This window comes from Neopelma chrysocephalum, unplaced genomic scaffold, assembly GCF_003984885.1.
Source record: "Neopelma chrysocephalum unplaced genomic scaffold, ASM398488v2 Primary Assembly neopelma1_147, whole genome shotgun sequence".
NCBI classification, from domain to species: domain Eukaryota; kingdom Metazoa; phylum Chordata; class Aves; order Passeriformes; family Pipridae; genus Neopelma; species Neopelma chrysocephalum.
In genome coordinates this window covers 13,355,924-13,377,634 of record NW_020897809.1, presented here as the reverse complement: position 1 = coordinate 13,377,634, position 21,711 = coordinate 13,355,924, and the positions used below count along the sequence as shown (strand labels likewise).

Sequence of the window (21,711 nt, the reverse complement as noted above, 5' to 3'; positions counted from 1 at the left end):
CTTTGAGCAGCGGACATGAAATATATTGGACTCCTTTTCCATACGTGCCTCTCACTGTGCTTACAAAACCATCCCCATCATCATCATTCTGGCTTTACAGTATCAGAGACCAGAATAAGATCCATATGATTTTGGGGTTGGTTTTTTTCCATTTACAGATATATTTTAACCCCAAGGGAATGCAGATTAGGGAGTAAGACACAGTCCTCCAGCACAACAGATTTTGCTAAAAAGAGGACATTTTTCAATCTGTTCAGAAAAATGATCTTTGGTCTGATCACTGCAGCCTGCGAATTGCTGCATTGTGGCTGCCGCTGGACCTTTCTTTATGTTCACTTCAAGAAGCAAAAATTTAGATGTGTAACCAAACTTCATCACAAATTTTTATTATAGAAATGAGAAAAAAATATAGCGCAAAACTTAAAAGTTGCAAACACACATACTGATGGCACTATAAATATTAGGCATGTCATTGATACTACACATCTTCTGGGAAAGCTTTGGTGCCAAGTTGGGCAATTTAATGTTGTCGAACCCTTTTAGGCAGATTTTAGTTGGCTTCTAACCAGTTCCAGCAAAGACAACTGCCAATGCATTAATTCCCTACCTCATCTCGTATGCAGTGCTGAGCCTATCAGTACTTTCTGTTGCACGTCAATGTAATATCAAACTGCTGGTTCCTTAACATTAGATATGAGCATCAATATTTCATTATTGATACACAGGACAATTTGAGACATTAAGGGAAAAAAAAAGACCGCCAAAAAAAAAAAAAACAATTGCCTAAAACATTTCCACTTCGAGAGACACATTAGGAAAAATATCACTTACCAGATACTTAACTGGAATTGTTACGTGCACTCAATCCCCAAATGAGAGCAAAAAAAGATTCCATCTGTGTGTAACTTGATTTCTTTCAGATGAGTTATTAATTTGAATGAGTTAAGTACACTCCACTTAATCAGGAAGTGTTTAATCACAAGATCCACTTAATTGGGACATCTCCCAAGGAATTAAGATTTAAGTCCAAAGATACTTACCAGCAACGACTGCTGCTTAATGGGGATAGTAATGCTGCCTAATTGGGATGCCTTCAGGTGATGCTGGGGTGCTCCTTCTCCTGCCAGCTCTGTCTCTCCGTCCCCCCTGATGGGGTGTACCCAAAACCTGCAGTGATCCTGCCCTACCTGCTCTCTGACTGCTCATACCCACCATGCTACAAGACTGCTACAGCATCGTTCAGCTGCCTTCATGCTGCCCCAGAGGAGCAGGGCAGGACACAGGGCACACAAACCCTCTTTGCCCATGGCACCTCCAACCCAAATCCCTGCAGCCCATCAGTGGGGAACATGGCTCATCCCTCAGGACTGCTGAGTTTCACTGGGTTTCCAACAAGCTGGCCTGGCTGCAAGTCGACCTCAAGATCAACTTCCAGCTGCCCATCTGGAAGGTCATCACATTATGGCATTTTATGTCTTGCAAATCAAGAAAGAAGCAGCAATTACCCACAAAAAATAGACACTGATTCAGTGTAATGGCTGAAAAATGAAGTGTTCCAATGCTGCACTTGCCAAAAACCAGACACCCTCCAAAGTCCCCTCCTCCATCACACTCAACACACTTCACATGTGCTGGGAGACTAAAACACGTGGGGGCAGCTGAGCAGCAGCCAGCAGTCAGTGCTCTGTAAAGGTCCCTATTCACAGCCATGTTCCCTCTGCAGCCTGACCCTCACATCCCTTCCAGAAAGACTCCAGCACCTTAGTAATTTTGTTGGCATCAGCTGTTCAGCAGGTTACAGGCAATGGCACTGGATGGGCAGAAGGACTGAACACAGTTTCCACGATAGCAACAGGATAAGTCAGCCAAAACATCCAGGGAGTCTCATCCACCTTCTCCTCAGGCTTGCTTGGCTAACAAGAGAAGCCTGAATCTTCAATTTTATAAATGCAATAAATCATCCTAAGAACTCTGCCATAACATTTTATGCATTGCTAACTTTTATGCATTGCTCTGCATAAGTTTTATGCACTCATTAAGAAATTAAGTTGATAAAAAGTGACCAGATAGGAAGAGGGGGAAAAGGCCAGAAGGTTTGCATGGTGAAATAATGTCTAAAGCCAGACTGGAGCATTTGGACCTTCAGACAGAGAGCCTTGAAACATTACTGCAATCGTGAGTGGGAGGGGCAAAGTACTTAAGGACACAGATTCTATTTTACTTATCCAGAGATGATCTTGGGATACCATCATGCCCTATATCTACATCTGTGTTCCTCATGCTCCTCAAAATCCTCTCCCATTATAAGATGACTATGTGCTAGGTTGGACATCCATGTTCAGCAAGACTTGTGCTTTTGGAAGATGTTTCAACTACAATGGCATTGACACATGTGCTATTGCCCTGTGGCTCCTGCCCAGCGTTGGGTACCCAGATCAAGTGGGTTGAAGATGTCCCTGTGCCTTGGTGAGTCACGTCAAGAGACAATGACACTGGTAGGGTCCACAGTTCTGGGAATGGGTCCAAATCTGCACTGAAATGCAGTTTCACATCTCACATGGGTAGAAAGGTAAACATGAGTAGTTATTCACTCTGAAGTATATGTGGCTCTTGCTCATGGTGATGAGGTATCTGAGCTCTATGAACCACTACAGGCTCCTTCCTCTGAACGCTGCTCAGAGCTCCCCAGGACAGCCCTGTCATGAGGGGCTCAGTCAGAACTTTGAATTACCAGGAGGAAAACTGTCCAGCTCTGGGGTGGATCAGTCCAGGTTCCCAGCTGCATTAGGGGAAACTGCTCTGTCCAGAACAGGGGACCTCAGAGTCAGCAAAACATTTGTCCTCTGTGTACCCTGCCTGGCTATTCCTCCACAAAGAAACACCCCTTCCTGTTGTAGGATTTTGAGCTCAGAGCTAGAGTTTAAGACAGGTAGGGATGATCAAAAATGCAACCCTGTTTTGGTTTGAAAAGTAGAAAGAGAAACATGATTATTTTTTCTCCATGCTCTCACAACTGCCTCCAGAGACATAACTTCTTCAAGTATGAGTGTATGCTCCCAAATCGTACAAAACAAGGCATTTTGATATTTGGTATCTATTTTTTTAATTTATGTAAGCCCCCTCAAAATGGGTAATTCCTCCTCTAAGAGCCTTCTCATCTGTAATTGCTGTGAATGTGGCTCTACTATCCCACTTCTGTTGGTACAGATTACCTGTGTGTTTTCAGATACAATTCCTGCCAGGTCCTGCTGAGCTTCCCTAATCCCTTCATCTCCTCCGGCTCCCGAAAGCCAGTGTAAATTCACTAGCACTAGTTGTGGGAACACTATAACAGTGCTGCTAGCATTGGCATGGGGAAAATCCCATTAGGAAGTAAGATGCTGTTGAAAGAATCTGTGGATCACATGGAGTGATGGCTGGAGTCACTGGTATAATTAGTAATAAATAATCATAAGGAAGACAGCTAGCACAAGCGAGGGGAGAGCAGACCAGCAGTAAAAACAGAAGCACTTGCCGTTGAGCTCTGTGCTTTTATTTTTTTTTTTACTCCACTTTATGGATTAAAATATGTAATTTGTTTTCCCTAATTTGATGTACATTATTATCTTCATTATTACAATTTAACTCCTGGGTTAAAATCCTGCCCTTCTTACTTAGTCTGATTGACTTCAATGGTCTATGGAATTTGACCGCTTCCAATTAACGCTACCCACTTGGGTTTCTGCTCAGCACTATCATGCACTGTTAATTGTTTAATAAAATGACTGGGTTGGGTATGTGTGTGAGAAACAGGAAGACACGAAGTATGTCTAGTAAGAAAACTTTCCTTTGTGAATAAATACCATAAAACACAGAGCTTGAAGTCTCTAAAAATAAGGAAAGTTTAATTTGTAATAAACACATACATATGTACAAAACTACACCTGTCCTTCTGTGATTGTCAGAGTTGAACAGTAGCTCAATTACAGCAATACAATGTAGCTTTTAAAGCACCTATATATTTGCCTTAAGTGAAAAGGGGAAAGAAGTATTGTCTATTAAGTGTCAAAAACCTTTTCTTTAACCACAGAAGGCTTGGGCAGACTAAGGAAATATTTCATCTAGAAGAGAAATGCTAAAAACTACCCTTCACATTATTGGAAAACCTATTATCAAATGCTAAAACCTCTCCTTAAATCCCTGAGTATACACAGCAACAGAGCAGGCTTGGTTCTAAGTATTTAAACCTTTGTTAAGGAAAAGACAACATAAAAAGGGATGCAATCCACCTGCTAATTAGAAACTTTATTTGCTGAGATAGTGTTCATATGAGCTTTGTGGAACATTTCATTCCCTTTGTAGCTCCAGAATGAGGCTGTGTTTTACTTACGGGGAAATGCAGTTGACTTTTACTCCTCTGTCAACCCACTCGGTTCCCAACGTCTGTGTTAATTTTACGACCCCGGCTTTGGAGACGTTGTACGCCAACTGCTTTTGTGGGTGTGGGACTGCAAGGGGTTCAGAAAGAGAAAATCATTTATTCTTCCCAAATTAAGACAGCTCAGGCGCTACACAGACAATTGCCTGCATTGAGATGAACTATTTGACATTTTTCCCCGTTGGTAGGTAGGGAAGAGCAAGAATTTAGCCACTCACAACACAAAACTCTAAATATGTATTTTGCCATCTAAAATTTGTGCCTCAGCAACTGGGCTACTGAAAAAAAATCACAAAAATAGAAATAAATAAAGAAATATAAAAGGTCCCATTTTGGGGCAAAGCCAAACCCAATGTATTAAACATAGATATGCAATACCTGGCTGCTCCCAAGAAAGATCAATAATCATACACATTCATATATTATACACATATATATGTTTATATACTTGTGCACTGTAATACTAATATAGTATCATATAATGATAATATATTATATAATTAATACTATATTATGTGTCCTGTCTGTTATAATATACAAATATTATTTATTTTTTATATAGTACATTATATGGTATGATATAATGTAATGCAACATATTAAATTGTTTGATATGACATTATACTATATAATATGATATAAGTGCATAATAGATTTTATATAACATATTATATATAGCCTCTCGGAACAAATTATTCTCCCTAATTTTTAAATTATCCATAGTCTGAAGCAAATACATCACATTATCTAACTGGTGTTTGTGTGGATGTGATCACAGGTGCATCCCAAAAATTCAGAACACCCACCACTTTCAAAATCTGAAGCTTTTGAAAATGTTTCAGAGGTGTCACATGTCAGTCAGAGACAGAAAATGATCGGCTTGCTAATTGCAATGTTCAAGGTTGCTAGTGCTGTGTGCTCGCTGGCTCTGCCCCTCACCAGCTCCCTGAAAGCTACTTAAGGATAAATCCCCAGTGGGTGTAAAGTGCTTTAAACCCATGGGAGTCAAACCAAGTCAGCCCAGCTGTTGGGATTTACACTCACAAAGTGTCTCTCCTTGGACTTTTTTGGCTGCCATTAGGACTTCATTAAACAAATCCAGTGCAAAGCACCAATCCATAATTAGCTCCATATCAGTGCTAAGTGTCACTGAGTTGCTGACTCTCATGGAGGGAGAGAGGGGAAAATCAGGGCTAAAAATCAGTAGTCACAAAGGCAGGCAATTCCAGCCTGTGGGGTTGGATAATACTGAACCCTGGAAGAAAGGTAATCATTGGGATTGTGTAAGGTTCAGCAGGCAAACCCCAACTCACAGCATAAAAGCACACAAGCAGCACTGGTAGATGGCATTAAATTGGTCTTAATAAACTAAGTTGATGCATCAGCTCTAGATCACTCCCACCCATGGCATCCCAACACACCCACTTGCTTTTATTGACTAAAACTATTGGGTTTGCATATGTCAATGTAAAGGGTGGAAAGAAGATGATAACTGAGTTATGTGAACTCTGGAAGAGCCTAAAGCCCTGCTGCAAATTACTGAGCATGTGAATAAGGACCTTTGCCTTCAACATAGATGTTTGTGAATAGATTTAAAGCACACGTGATGGGAGCAATAATTAGTGTTTTGGTTTTTTCTGCATGTGCTGAAGGTTTGCTCAGAATTCAGAGGCGTTTTCCTTGCTACAAAGAGCATTACACACCATGGCCCTCCTCTGCCAGCATTTATTCTGTGTTCCTTTTTTGTTCAATATGAAATACTTTGCATTTTGACCAGCAGAACTGCTTTACCCTCCGTGTGTGCCTGTTGCCCCCTGACACATGTGGGGGCTCTCAAAAAGATGTGGAATGTAATTTCTTGATTAATTGCCATGCACCAGCTCCAAGTTACATACAACTTCGGTAGTTAACCTTGTAACCTCCCAAAAGCAGTTCTTTGCTAAACTTTCCAAACATGTCTCTCTGTGATAAATCATTTGGTGTTTGCTAAGAGGATGGGAGTTCTGGCACCAGCTCTGCATGTGGGTGAGAACAAGTTGCTGCAAGCTATGAGAACCAGCTTCTGATATGGGGTGGGTGCTGACACAGGATTTTCAGGAGTCCTTCCTTGTAAATGCTTTTGTCTTTGTAAGAATATCTAAGCAAGGTAACTCCTCCTTCTGAGACACTTGGCCCCTCTCTATTAGAAAAGCTGAAGAAGAAGCCAACAGGTGCTGCAAGGCTCTGGCACTGGATGGGCTTTCTGCAGCTCAGCACCCTGCACCGCCTCCTCTCCCCTTACCTACAGCGGTCTCTTACAGACAGAAGAGCAAATCTGCAACCCTTCAAACTCATACAAAACAGGGCTAGAGCTTGTGAATGAAGCTATGCCTCCAGCAGTGTCACCAAAAAAATCTGAATGGTTAAGGCTTCTGGGAAGTGAGGGCACACACTCCTGTTCAAGACTGAGATGACAGGAGGACCCAGATATAATTCTGCCAACATCAGCTGCATTACGTTTTAAACACCTGTGTCCTGGTTTGGGCTGGGATAGAGTTAATCTTCTTCCCAGTAGCTGCAAATTTTTGGATTTAGGGTGGGAATGATGTTGATAACACACTGATGGTTTAGTTGTTGCTCTAAATCAAGGCCTTTTCAGTTCTTGTGCTGCCCTGCCAGCGAGGAGGTTGGGGGGTGGTACAAGAAACTGGGAGGGGACACAGCCAGGATGACTGACTCCAGCTGGCCAGAGGGATATTCCAGATCATATGGCATCATGCTGAACAACAAAATTAGGGGGAGTTGGCTGGGGAGACTGACTGGGTATTGGTCAGTGGGCAGTGAGAAACTGCATTGTGCATCACCTGTTTTGCATATTCTTTTATCCTTATTATTATTTTCCCTTCCTTTTCTGTCCTAATAGACCACCTTTATCTCAACCCACAGGTTTTAACTCTTTTCCCAGATTATCTCCCCCATCCTACGGGGGAGCAAGCAAAGGGCTGTGGGGTGTAAACCACAACAACCTGACGCTCTGGTTTTGCAACCTCGTTCAGCGCATCAGGCTCCCAGACTGACCTTGAAGCAGCTACGTAATGCTAATGAGAGGTGCACACAGACAGAGCAGAGCAGACCACTTACCACCAAAGATATTCACTGTAAAAATCACAGCTCTGAGTTACACCTGTGTGAACCGCCGAGCTGCAGCAGCCTCACCGCCGCTGCTGGAGCGTACGCCTGGAATAACTCCAGTGAAATACCAGAATCAAAATGCACATATGCAAAATGTATGCGGCTCATCTTCAATTAATTAAAACTGATTCTGAGCAGTGAATCTGGAAAAATCACAAACAAAAACCTCCTTATCCTGCTAAGTGTCTCCTCATTTTCCTGTATCTCTGAGGAAGGACTCAACCTACAACAACAACAAAAAAAATATCCCCTAACTATTTCTAGAAACATTTCATACTATGCCAGTTGGCCAACATACTTAAATAACCAACCAACCAACATATTTATTTAACATTCAGCAGATGGACATGATATGAACATCGTGGTTTTCAGTTGTAGTTTCATAACTACTAGATTTTTTCAATGCCAAGATTCAAACAGGTTCAGAAGGTAAACACATCTCTTCGTCTCTTAACTTTTGGCCTAGCACACATTGACTTTTACTGACATTTAAATGCATCTTGGGATGACCCTTCCAGGCTGCTCTCAGGGCTGCTTTCCAACATTCATTCCTGTTCCAGACCAGTACTCCCTCAAATGTGATCCCCAGGTGAATCTCTGGGCTTGGCTCACCAGCCAAGGAGATGCAGTCCCAAAATGGGGCTGGGATGGATGCAGTGGTGGAATGGCATCACCTTCCAGCTCAGCAGAGCTGTGCCAAGGCCCGACAGAAAAGTTGGAAAAAGCCTCTTCTTAAGCAGTGGAGACCATTGCTGGGCTGCAGTGAGACTGGGAGCAGTGTGCCAAACCAACTGATCCCTAGTTGGTGCCAATTCCCAGAGCTTCCTAACTTTCTCCAGAGTGGAATACCTCCCAGGAAATTTTGCTTGGTGATAGTGATGTGGATGGTGACAGCCAAGCACAGACCAGAGCCCGACTGCACAGTGCAGAGCAGGAAAGCCTGGTGTATTTGAAATTTAAAACCCTACATTCTTTTCAAAACTACTTTTCTTTGTGAGATTTTGTAACTTTACAAAGCTGGGGCAGAGGGATGGTGCCTGTGTTTAAGCAAAAGTAAAACAGCTGGTAAAGACACTTGAAAAAATATTAACAACAACATTGTAAATGGATTTTTGAAGAAACATTTAAAGTTACTGCGCAATAAACTGAGCAGAATGTCATAGAATGTCAAACTGGGCACAGTAAAAATAAACGTTATTCCAAAGGAAAATATAAAGACTGCATACTTATGTAACATTCAGCAGATGGACATGATATTAATACAGGGGTTTTCAGTTGTACTTTTATAGCTACTAGATTTTCTTGCCTAACTTGGCAACCCAAGGCACCATTTGATTTTTGGATTTGGACAATACTGCAACAGATGTCCAGACCAATAAAATAAATTCCTAAAGGGCTATGCTTAATTCGTGTAATTGATCAATTTTTGTTACATGGGCTTCAGCTCACCAGCATGTAACTGCCTTCCAGATTAGCTCAGCAGTAGGGATTTCATTCCATATGTTACAATGGTTTATTGGTGCTTTTGATGACACTGCTGATTCAGCAGCGCTGGTGCAGGCACCTGTTGGTAACAGCAAGTTATAAAACCCGTGGGTACTGGGGCAAAAACTGGCACTAAATCTTTTGGGTGCCTTTTAAACACCTCGGGGGCTCGGCTTCCCACACATCAAGGAGTTTGCCTGGAACAGTAGGGAGGATTACCAGCACCTTTCCCATGCCATCCATGCAATGGAGTCACAGAAGGTGATTCCACCTCTTCTATAAAAAGTAATAAGTGCTCTAAAACATTGAGGACAGATAAATGTTGAAAAATGATATCAATAAAAATTTTGTAGTACATTTCCTCTAATACGAAATGTCAGTGATTTACTCCTTCCCAATACAGGTTTAATTGATTCAAATAGCATCGGTAGTAATTAAAATATGGATTCTGAAGCACAACTGTTAGCTCTCATCACTCACCTATTAAACTTGCCATAGATGCTGTGTTAATTATCTTCCCATATCCTTGATTCAGCATAATGCAGCCTGCAGCCTGTGACAGAAATTAAAGGAAAGACCAGTGACCCTTTCTGTGATTGTGCTAATAATGACATGATAATAAATTAGTCTTCACTTTTCAGAAGAGTTGATGTGCTAACACATTTTTTTTAAGCACTTGATCTAAAAACTTAGTATAAAAATGGCTGATGCAGGAAAAATCCCTTTGCCATTTCACACCTCTTTGCTCTTGGCAATATTTTTTCAAAATAATCAGTAATTTTGGGACTGCCTCCACAAAGCTTTTTGGTTTTCAGGATGTGTCAAATAATGACCCTTCAAAAAATTTTGGCCATTCTCAAATGCATGGGTTTGGGCAGGTAAGTACCAGCTGCTTTTGGAAATATTGACCAAAATCTGTAATTGAAATCTGCAAGTCTTTCCTTAACTCCAGCCAAACTAGGACCAATTTTATTAGGATAATTAGTAATAAAGTGTTATTAAGTCTTGATCAAGTAAGTACTTAAAAAATTATTACCCATCTGCAAAACCAAACAGTGCAGCATATCACACTTACTTGACAGCACAAAAATAATCCTCGCAAATTAACATTAAAAGTTTTGTCCCATTCCTCTAGAGAAGTCTCTTCACTTGCAGAGTTCAGATTGATTCCTGCATTGTTGCACGCGATGTGAACCGTTCCCCAGCGAGCCACAATTGCATCCACCATCCTTTGCACATCCTCGGGCTTGCTTACATCCACTGCCAGGGCAAGGCTTTTAATCCCTGTGTTAACATCAGAGCGATGGAGTCAGCACAGGAATTTGCATGGAAAGAAAAAAAAAATCTATTTTATGACTATTTATCAATGCATATATAGAGACATTTTATATATAGATGTATTTTTTATATATAAATGTATTGCCTACAAATTCCACCTTCATTCACTGCTGCACAAATTGTAGCAAAGCGTGAGTTTGTTACTGCAATAGTGTTATTATAAAGTTGCTGACTGGTGCGAGGTTTGCCTGTTGGAGACCAACCTAAAGCCCAGGTGCGGGAGCGAAGGCTGCCACTCCAGCAGGACGAAGCTTGGAACACTGCACCATCTTCTGTCCAAACCCTCAACTGCAGCTTTCCCATCCATCAGCAGCTCTACAGATGCTTTTTTTATGCCATGTCCCCCTGAGATGCTCCAGAAATCAAATTAATTTGTCCCAGAAGTGCTCTCTGGATGAACTACAGCATCCAGACAGCTGGAAGCCTCAGACAAAACCAAACCAGTTTTAGGTGGGAGAGCTAACTGGGAATACCTTCAGGTGCATAGGTATGGTAGTCACATTGCCTGGCCTTATTTATTGCAAATCACACTGCCAGAATAGTGCAAACAGTCAGAAGTTAAGAGATTTACCAGATTTGAAACATGCCATAGTGATTTTTTCCTCAAAAAATCCAGCTGTTGACTTTTGCACCAGTGCTGATCCATAAACAATTTCATTTAATTTATTTTAAAAATCAGCTTTATATACCCTTGTTATTAAACAACATAAACAGCCTGCTGAGGCATCTGATGTGAATGGGATTATACCCATCCAGAAAGCCAAACAAGGCTACACCAGTAAGGGCTGTGGTGAAATGGGTTTAACTCAGGAGGAGGGAGGCAGCCACTGGCAGACCTCTTATTTTATCGCAGGTTTTATGCTAAATACGCTGAAAGAATAAGAATAGCCAGACAGCCCCCGTTGCTCCTCCTAATTGTTATCTAGATGTGTAACGCACAGGGAGTTGCTGCAATCTTTCTTTCTCAATTTACAGACAAAACGGGTGCAAGCGTGTTACTAATGGTAACAGAGAGACTCTTCACCTGCCCTCCAACTCTCACCCCATTTACGACTTCATCTTATAAGATAGTTCATAAAAACAAGACAAAAGGTGCCACGCGTGAGTGTCTGGCGAAGAAGCAGTGAAGACACACTCACTTCAAACCAGAGTCCCACATTTGACCTTAATCAATTCAGCTGATGTCCCTGCACTCAGACAGAGAGGGGAAACAACCCACTTTCTGTCTCTCCACTGTCTCCCCAAACAACCTATTAAAAATAATAAATAAACTGTGGAAAAATAGCTTCAACTCTATAGACAGAGCCAGAGATAAGAAACAGAACACATGACTGTGTTGCTGCATGCACGACAGAGCCAGTGCCTCTCCACAGTCCTCAGTCTGGTTTGTGATGCTTGTGGAGGCAGTTTTGTGATGAGAGGGGCAGGAGTGGAGCCCAGTTGCTCTGTGGTGCAGAGACACCAATATGTCAAATCCACCCTAGGTGCCCTTCTGCAGGGGACATGTACACGTCCCCCTGCCACAGGACTCATCTCTGGTCTCTCGGTATAAATGGAAGTAACACCTTGCATATAGACAGGAAGATCAGGAGTGACATTGCACAAGACATTTGCATAGTTTACAGTGAAAATGCACATTTTAAAAATCCCATCAGACTAATTCTTCCCTTAGGGTAGAGGCAGCGATTCCCCCTGAAGACAGAGGTGTGTGTTGTGGAAGGTAACCCTTAGGATTTTTTGGTTGTGTTTCATCATTTTTGGTTCTCCTGTCAGGTTCCATTAGCAACTGTTGAAAAAGGTATTCACACAGGATCTCTAAACAAAGACCCCTGTAGCCAAGGGACATACACCCGAGCTGTCTAACAAAGCTAAAACTGAGATCACAGAGGTTCTGATGTTTAAAACTCATCATGAAATGATGGCACCATCCCAAAAGGCAGTAAAGGACTCCTTGGTATAAGAAGCAGAACAGCTCTAAGCAATCTAAGCAAAATGTTTTGAAAAAGTATCAGTATGGGAATGACTTGGGGCACTGCATTTCCAACTTTGATTTAGAGATTTCTACAACCCTAGAAGGGAAAAAAAAAAAAAGTCACAGCTCCTTTGTCCTTATTATAGCAGGGAAAATATGTATTAATATTATGATGTCTTCAATTTACTCATGTGAATATTTTCAGAGTAAAGCTAGCTGAACCTTTTTGTCAAAATTTATTTCCAACTGAGCACGTTACTTCTTTGAAGCCAAAATGTTTCATGGAAATACATCGATTTCAACAAAAGTTTTAAAGGGAAAGCTTCTGAGGTCCAGGCTAGACTCTCTAGTTACCTCTGGAGAGAAAGAGATTGAAAACCTGACCTTTTCAGATCCTTTCCAAAAACGGGCATTTGGTTATAATTCCCTTTCACAAAAGCATTACAAAGTTTGGGTTTTGTTCCAACAGGGAATGACAATAAATTTGAAACCTCAAAAACTGTCATGAGATGGAATAGATGTGCCCTGACCAGCTGCACTGGTCAAGTTGATAGATAGTATTTGACCTCAAAGGATAAAGATGTGTGAAGAGTGAGAAGTGAGATTTTCTTTACTTTAGACTGCAATAATATTTGCTATGCCTCATGACCTCTCCGACTGCATTTTGGAACACCCCCCCCCCACCTCCTCCAGGCTTGCAACCCACCGCTGAAGGAGCAGAGATGTAGGGCAGCCATTGAAGGATGGATGATCAAGCTCCTACTGAAAAAATGCCCTGGAGATAAGTTAAGTTAGTTTTCCAATAGGCTGTTGGCATCCAAAGTCTCATGGCTCTGTCAAGTAGCCCATTTCTATCTGAATAGCTCTGCTTGATATGCAGGATCTCACGGGGAAAAAACGTCCAAAAGGCAAGTTAACGTGTAGGGCAAAGCTACTTTGTGCCAAGGCCATATGGCTTTGGTGCATAAGGGAATGACAAGCTTCAGGAGGGGAGGGACTGGATGACTCAAGAATTTGTAATAGGAACTGAACACTTTCTATTCTAGCTCGTTATTTGAGATCAGAGCTTTAACCATTGCACTGATGCTCAGCGTAAAGCGTCTCCTGCTTACCAGAGCTGGGATCGTGCAGACAGGGATATTTTGTTTTAGAAGTTCTCTGGGGAGACTCAGGATGGTATCAAAACCAGAAATGTACCATTCCTTGCCCTTGCTGAGACTGGGTGATACAAATGCATCTGCAGGGGCTGGTTTTGCTGGAGAATATGGTTTCTAATGGCCCAATCCCTTTTGGAAGTCAGAATGGAAAAAAATACAGCTGACTTTATCCAAAATGGGAATATGAAAATTTCCTGGGTAAAGCTCTACATTTAGAGACAATGAAGTACTGAACTTTGAAGAAGGCTCAGGTACAACCTCACAAAAGAAATTATAAAATGAGTAATATTTCCTTTCTTTTATCATTAAAATTATATTGCCAGTTTTCTTTTTCCCCTTTATAATTGCAGTTTATCACGACTATAGGGGGAAAGTGAATTTTATGTTACATTTTCTGTTTTTACAACAGAATTGGCTTGCAGAGGATGCTACCTCTTCTTGGGGATTTTAGTTATTACATCTATTAATATTTTGTTCCTATATCTGACCTTGCAAGTATGTTCGAAAGAGGGTTTCAAAAATGACTTTGCTTCAATTTGAGGGTGCAATGAGAGATTCAGACTGACCACACATCTACCTTGTTTTGGTGTTTTGGCTCATGGTCCAGACATTAGGTATGGATGAGGTGCCAGGGAAGGGGTAAGTGAGTTTGTAGTCCATGTCTGTCATTTGTCCTTAGTGAAGCCTGAGGTGCTGCACGATTTACTCTGAGAAACACCATCTCTATTTGTTCAACGCTGGTTATGCAGATCTCACTCGCAAGGGGTGACCCTTCTCTGTCCCTGTCAGTCATGGCTCACTGCTGTGTTTCCTTTGGGCACCCTTGGCAAGGAATTTTATTTGGGTCACTTTGCCTCTAGTTAAGTTTATCTTAATAAATAACTCTTGCAGACGGTGTCATACGGATGACTGCTGAGACAACACCGCCAGGGCAGGAGAAGCTTCATGACCATGGCATGAACACTTTCTGCTCTAATCTATTCCCTATCAGAGCTGGGTGGAAGGTAATTCCACTGCAGAGAACGGGTCAGGTTTGAAGAAGGAAAGCCGCCCATTACGGTGCTCATGACAGGTCAGTCCCATGCTTACCTTTGAGGCTGAGCTCACACACCACCGCCTCTGCCTTGGCAAGGACCAGATCCACAACAGCCACTTTGGCACCGGCTTCCCCCAGGGCATGAGCAAAGGCTCTGCCAATGCCCTGCCCTCCGCCGGTGACATAGGCCACCTTGCCATCCAAACGCAGCCGGTCCAGGATGCGCCGCCTGTTGTGGCCCCAGAAGACATCATCCCTCACCACTTCTTTCTGAAACAAAACATACACACACTGCACAATAAGGGGCAGAGCTCACTAAGTGAGAGCCCTGAAGGACTTTGCCTGTGAGAACGAGGCAGGAGCGTGAACAGGGATCCACGTCTTCTTGCCCATTAATTAACACAAAACATATGACTAATTGAAGATAATATTAGTCTCGAAAGGAGCATTAAATGCCAGACAACGAAGCAGAAGGGCTGTGCTTTGGGGAGATGCTCTGACCACTCCACTTGCATGACAGTAGGGTATGGCATTTCCCAGCCTGGCTTCCCAGGGAGATGGATCAGGAATATTGCTTAGAAGTTGACTGATTAAGTCTTCCAGCTATTTTACCCCCAGAGCCCAATCCTGCCTCAGGCTCAGCTGGCTCCAGGAAGACACAGAACAACATTCCAAAGTCAGGATTTTGCTCAAGCAGAGTGCAATCAAAATATCTTCACAAGGCTGGTGCACAAATAAAGATTATCAGCCAATAACTTAAACCAAGCTGTCATCTGATCAGCTGCCATACATCATTTCCCCCTAACTGGAATCAAAATGGAAAATACAAGATGTTTAAAATACTGAGTTTGAAATGCCAGGAATTACCAGTGGGTGTAACTTTGGGAGCACTCAGAAACTGCAAAACAATCAGGCTGCTTGAGTCTGCATTTGCTGAGTTAGGTCATTATGATTCCAGATGGGAATTTCATTACAGCTGGATGATGCCCACTACATAAAATGGAGAAAGATAAAATCCCTGTTTTCTCCATAGGACAAGCAAAATCTATGGTCATGAAAATACTCAGCTCAGAGAGCATAAGAGGGCATCGTGTGCTGCCTTTGGGCAAAAAAAGAGCTACTTCAGAAATATTGTATGGGTTCATTACTACAGCTGGGCCCCAGCTCCATCTGCCCACACTCCCCTGCATGGGAAGGATGGGAGAGCAACAGGCACACACACCGAGTGAGCAGCATGCCAGGCACTTTGGAGATTCATCACAGGACCAGCTGACCCAAAAGACTTTGCAAGGAATCAGCATTTAGTGTAACCTGGACAAGTGAGGTTAAAAAATGCCAAGCCCTAAGCTGATATGTCCATGATGAACAGCACTATGTGTTTGGGTTCTTGCCACTGAACCCTGAAAATTATATTGTCCTTGTCCTCAGCAGAGTCAAAAGTTTCCCAGAAGTACTCACAGAGAGTAAATACCCACCTTGGATTCAATCACTGCATCTGGAGGTACAGGGATCCTTCGAATGATGCTCAGTCCACTCTGCACAGGTAAAATTACCTGCAAATATAATGCACACACAGTTCTCAACTGCTTTGTACTTGGCTTTCTGTCACCCAGATTCCACTGATATGAAGGACAGTCCTCAGGCCATAGTAGCTCTTCTTCTATTCCTATTCTTACGTGAACTTCCTTCCAACACAAATGTGTCAGGCATTTCTATTTGCTCACGTGCCTCTTTCAAACTCATTACCTCCACAAATGACAGGAAAAAAAATCACAATTTTATTTCTCTAGTTTCTAAATCTGTACCAGCTGCTGAGGTTGCTGGATTTCCACTGCCTGGATAAGGCTGTCATGAGGACAGTCCAATATTACAGTAAACCACAATAGCAATAATTCGGTGTTCTTCAGCATTTGATAGAACTTCTGTCCTTCACCCACAGATGAGGGTGCAGGACATGCATCATCATGAGGAAACCTGCACTCAGTTTTGTAAATTCAACACCACTATCACAGTGTTAGAAAATCAGATGTGGAATCCACATGCTGTTTACATTGAATGACTAACAGTGAGATTCAGGGCACGGAAAATTGTGATTAATCTTTCCCCCATCTACAAACAAAAGCTGATGCTCCTGGAACATTGTCTATTAGTTGTGTTGATGATAGAATAAATACAGAACCACAGGAGGTACCTTCAGAGGTGTCTGACCTACAGGTAGAGAAAGACCTTTAGCCTATGAGACCCCAAAACACTTTGGGCACGAGCTGCACACCTCTGTGCCGTGGAGAGCTGTGGCAGGGGGGAGTGTGGGAGGTGGCAGACCTGCCCTGTCCCACCACGAGCCCAGCCTTACAGTGCAGGAGGGCAGACAGGGATCCAGCCATCCCGGTGCAGCCATGGAATGAGGGTGAACCGGTGGCTGCTGTCCTGGGGTAGCACCACTCACACCTGCTTTTAAAGCCCTGAAGGATACGTGTTTAATGTTGCCTCTGAAACCACAGTATATTGTTTGTGCATCCTATTACTTCTTTTCTTTTTTTTCTTTCCTGCTGGAGTAGGACTTTGTTGACTCCTGTTGTGCTGGTGGTGCCCTACAGCCCCCAGAGCCTTTAAAGCAGAGCGGCGGTTCCTTGGTTGTGCTGTAGAGCTGATTATTCACTCTTAAGTGCTCCCCTTTTATCTTGCCTTTAACACTCTGTAAGATGTAGACAGAGTAGGGACTGTCCCTGAATGTAGAAACTCATACCTAGAGCTCAAGTGAGGTGAATGACAATAAAATCTGAGTTCATTTTAGGTCCTCTGGATAATGGCACCAACAAAAGAAACATTTTGAAGAGTGCTTTGCAAAATCCATAGACACAGCACCACGGGCACCTTAACCAATGGCATTGCACTAACCTGCTCAACACGAGGATCTGAATTAATCACTGAATTTAATTTTCTGACAGCTAGTACATTTTCATCTGATACATTCTCCAGGTAGACTTGTCCTTTCATGAGTGTATTCTCTACACAGATCACTGCATCCATTCTCAGCAAGTGGTTATCCATGACAAAGCTGTAGTAGTGAACAGCATTCCTTTGATCAGCATCAATAAAGACTATATCAAAGTGCTCGTCCTCAGCATGTAATGCCTGGAAAAAAAATTATGTTGGAGAAAACACTAATTATTTACCCGAAAGTTAAAGTCTTGCCATTAAAATATCCTTTATATAAAGCCCAAACCAGAGGGAAATTTTTTCTTTTAAAGTAACACTGCTAGAATTACTTCTGGAGATCTTGAGAGTTTTTCCATGCTTTGCAAACAATTCTACAGCAACAAATCCCTGAACTTCTCAAAGAAAATCAGGATATAAAAGAGGATGTCTCATCCCAGCTTGAGGTGTTGAGAGTCACAACAGAAACATCTGCATACCTCAAGTCAAAGCAAATTGATCCATCAGGGTAACGGAGAGGACTGGCATCAAAACCTGCCACTGACAGGCCACGGTAACTTATCTCTTCTCAAAAGAGCAACTATCAACAAATTGAAGAGTGGCAATTATATCACTCCGGCGAAAAAAAGAGGCATAAGGCAGATCTGGGAATTGCAAACTAGTGAGTCCCACTTCAGTAGCAGGAAAAGGGTTGAAATCCTAATTAATAATAGAATTATAAAGCACATAAAAGAACAGGTCACAATAGAGATAAAGCAGCACAGACCCTATGAAGGAAAATGATGTTTCTTTAATCTAAAAAAATGCTTTGGATGGCTCAGCAACAGAGAGGATAAAAGAGAACTGACTGCTATCATCTAATTGGATTTTCAGAAATGTGGCACACCTTCCCTCCAAGCAGGCTGCTGATGATAATGTATAAAAGTGTTGATGGATGACCAGATGGGAGCCTTTACAGCCTTCTCCTGTGGCAGTTAATGCACTTGCTGCCCAAGAGGCTGCTATGGAATATTTCAGATTCCATCTGGGACTATTTAACTGCATCTGTGTGCGTTGCAATGAAACAACAGCTCATCCACCTATCTCGGCAAGCAGAAATGCTTTCAAGTCTTGGCATTTCAAGTGAAAAGAGAAACAATTATGTTTTCCAGAACTCACTGTTTCCATCACAACTTTTAATGGTACTTTTTGCATCCAGATTTCCCTTTTGTGTTTGGAGACACTGTGCACAATGAGTGATGAGCGATCCCCTGAGACGTACCAGCAGAAGCATCAACAACAAATGGCAACAGAATGTGAAGACTGGTTTGTTTTGGGGAGTGAGGTTGATGGTTCCCAAACAGAGATTTCAGGAGCCTTTCTGAGGTGGGGAGTGTGTGGTTCAGACAAGAAAATAGCAGGAAGTGGATTATCGAAGCTCTGAGTTCCTCTACTGTGCAAACTGGTGTCATTGTGAGCTGGTTAGTGGTGAGGGAATTAAGCTTGGATAGTCACATTTAACTGCAGATACTTAATAGCAGAGAAACTCTGCCAAAAGCATTCATGAGTCCACATTTAGGACACTTTTTGATGCTATACTATAATAAAAGAAGACCTTAAGGCCAAATATATGTTGGTTTATAATAAATGTAGCAGAAACTGGGACATCTGGTTTCCTGGGATTCATCTTTTCATTTCACTAGCAGAAAGAAAATTTTGCCCTGGTTCCCTCTTGAGCCATATTGGAGGAAAGCAACAGGAACATTTTTGCTACTGTGGAAGACCACCTTCTATCAGGTTGCACCTCAGTCAGTCTGTCCAATGTAGATACTTCAGGAAGGGTCAGAAGATGAAAGCTGGGTCAAGGAGCCCATCAGGAAGAGAGATTAGAGGTCTCATTCCCCAGGGAGAAGAGCCAAAGCCAAACTCGAGTAATTATCGTGACTTATCACTACTTTCTGACTTGTAACCTTCCTGGGTGGAGGAGGTGGGGGGCAGACATTCAGAAGCAGATGTGACCATTGCTGAACATATGTTACTACTGCTCTGTGGTATGGCTCCCTAATGAAAAAGAATCTCACTTTTATGCATTGGCTTCATTAGGTCCATATGTAGCTCTTTGGATATTAGCTGGACTTCTCATTTCAACCCTCCTTCCATACTGCCTACCTGCTGACAGCTTATCTCCTTCTTATCTGTCTTCTGACACAGATAAACCGCCTTTTAACTCCACAGCTTCCATCCCTGGAGGGTGCCTGGGTTGGATATGTATCCAGCACACGCCTGCCTTGTCCTTGCCCTGCCTGGGTGTGCAAGGCCACGGTTTCTAAGACATTTCTCTTCTGCCAGTTCATCAAGCCCTGAATGACCAGCCACGAAGGTCACTTGGGCACCTTTCATTTCTTCTAAATACCCAGTATCTGACACCTGTAAGGAACTGCCTGAGTTTGTGCTGGGACCTGCCATCATTTGAGCTTCTTGTTTCCACAGCTTCAAAATTGCTGCTGAGTTTTCCATATTTAGCTGGAAACAGTTCCAGGACTCCAAGAGGAATCCATGAAATTCCCTGAACCAGCTTTGCCTCTAGAGCAGGAGAGAAACAGCCACAGGAAGGGGAAAGTCCCCTGTTTCCTGGAGCTCCTTGGCTAGCAGAGCAGGGATCACTCAGACAGGTGGTAACTGTGGCCAGGGCCCCACACTGGAGAGGGTTTCCTCACTGGCAGCACCTGCTGCTGAACCCAGACAGCCAGAAAGGTAAAAAACTGCTCTACTGGTAGCTCTGACTGCAGAGCCAGGCACTGGAAAGATGGGTGCAGTGATGAAAAGGACAACTCCCTGCTGTCCCATATGGATGAGGGGGCTTAAGAAGATGGATTGACAATCCTTGCCCTCCCAGCACAGTCTGGGCCAGGCCCTGCCTGGGACCTCACAGCAAGCTGAAGATTCCATTGTCCTTTGCTTGGAGAGAGGCAGAACCCAGACAATTCCAACTGCGAGGAAAGATGAGATCCAGAAGGAAATAATCTGCCTGCAAAATATCCTGCTGAAACTAATTTCCTGAGTGTTTACAGTGCAATCCCTGCTCCTTGCTATGGAGTCATCGTAGATGGTAACAGATGGCAATAAGAGTTTTAATTCAGAGCAAACTTGGCTAAAATTAATGCTTTTGATTACAGTGAGTCATTAACTTCCTTTTGGATTAAAAAAAGAGTAACACTGCATTCCATAGAGGAGATACACCAAAAGAGACCACGAGAAAGGGCACAGCAGCACTGCTGACAGATACAGCAAAAGGCCAGGGAGAGGACATCCTGAATAAAAACATGAATGAATCTTCTGCCAAAGCTCAGAGAAAACCTGATTGGAGTCCTTCTCAGAGACAACATAAGGCACATACAAACTCAATCAGGAAAAAAATGACTGCCCAGTTCCTTTGATATGGATCATACAGTCAGCATATTTGTAATAAAGATGTACTCAAAACTTATTACCTTCCCTATGCCTTGTTCTTGACCTAAATGTAATAGCAATCCATCCTTAGGGCACACAGAATACATGAAAAAGTACAGCTTCCTTTTAAAACACCATTAGAATATTTTACTGTATGTGGACATACACTCTTGTTACTCCTAAATGCTATTCTATTGAGTACAGTTTATATTCACCGGCAAGGCGAAATCTCTGGGGAAGCCAGAGAGGGAATGCAATTTCTAGTAATAACAGCTCACAACAGTGAATACTATCCACTTATCCCCACAATTTCCAGCTATTTTGGACTCCTTTCTGAATTAACCTTTCATATCAAAAGGAGCAATTCTAGAGCACACTAGAGACTCCGACACAATTTCATGCATAATTTATTCACTCAGTTCAACATTAAACGCAGAGTCCTTGACTTTGTCAAGGTGGATTCTGTTGGCAGACTTCACAAGCAGCAAAACAGGAGAAATGAGATCTGCAGCTCAACCTCTTCACCTATTCTGTCTGCTAAAAGGAGGGAAAAAAGAAGAAAGCAAACCCCGACATGCTTACACAACGCCCTGCCATCAGCAGAATCGGCTGCAAACACGGTGTTATTTTTTGTGGTACATTTTCAATTTAAAATGGAAGGATTAAAATCATGGATGGGAATAATTTCCTGGTAGTTTGCATTCTGTCCGGACTCAATCCTGCAGCCTTTGTTCAAGGAAAAGTCCACTGGGGATTGAAGGAAGCTCTTT

The 21,711-nt window shown here is 42.5% G+C and overlaps 1 protein-coding gene across 1 annotated transcript in view; it reads right to left on the bottom strand.

The window, feature by feature from the left end:
• The window catches only part of LOC113976048, a 35,918-nt gene that overhangs the window by 1,938 nt on the left and 12,269 nt on the right, over nucleotides 1–21,711 (bottom strand). The window contains exons 5-10 of the mRNA XM_027700804.1: nucleotides 17,474–17,710; nucleotides 16,069–16,128; nucleotides 14,629–14,866; nucleotides 10,148–10,356; nucleotides 9,553–9,625; nucleotides 4,370–4,487 (exon numbers count right to left, since the gene is read on the bottom strand). Coding sequence (XP_027556605.1) covers nucleotides 4,370–4,487; nucleotides 9,553–9,625; nucleotides 10,148–10,356; nucleotides 14,629–14,866; nucleotides 16,069–16,128; nucleotides 17,474–17,710 — 935 coding nt within the window. The remainder of the gene's footprint in view (nucleotides 1–4,369; nucleotides 4,488–9,552; nucleotides 9,626–10,147; nucleotides 10,357–14,628; nucleotides 14,867–16,068; nucleotides 16,129–17,473; nucleotides 17,711–21,711) is intronic.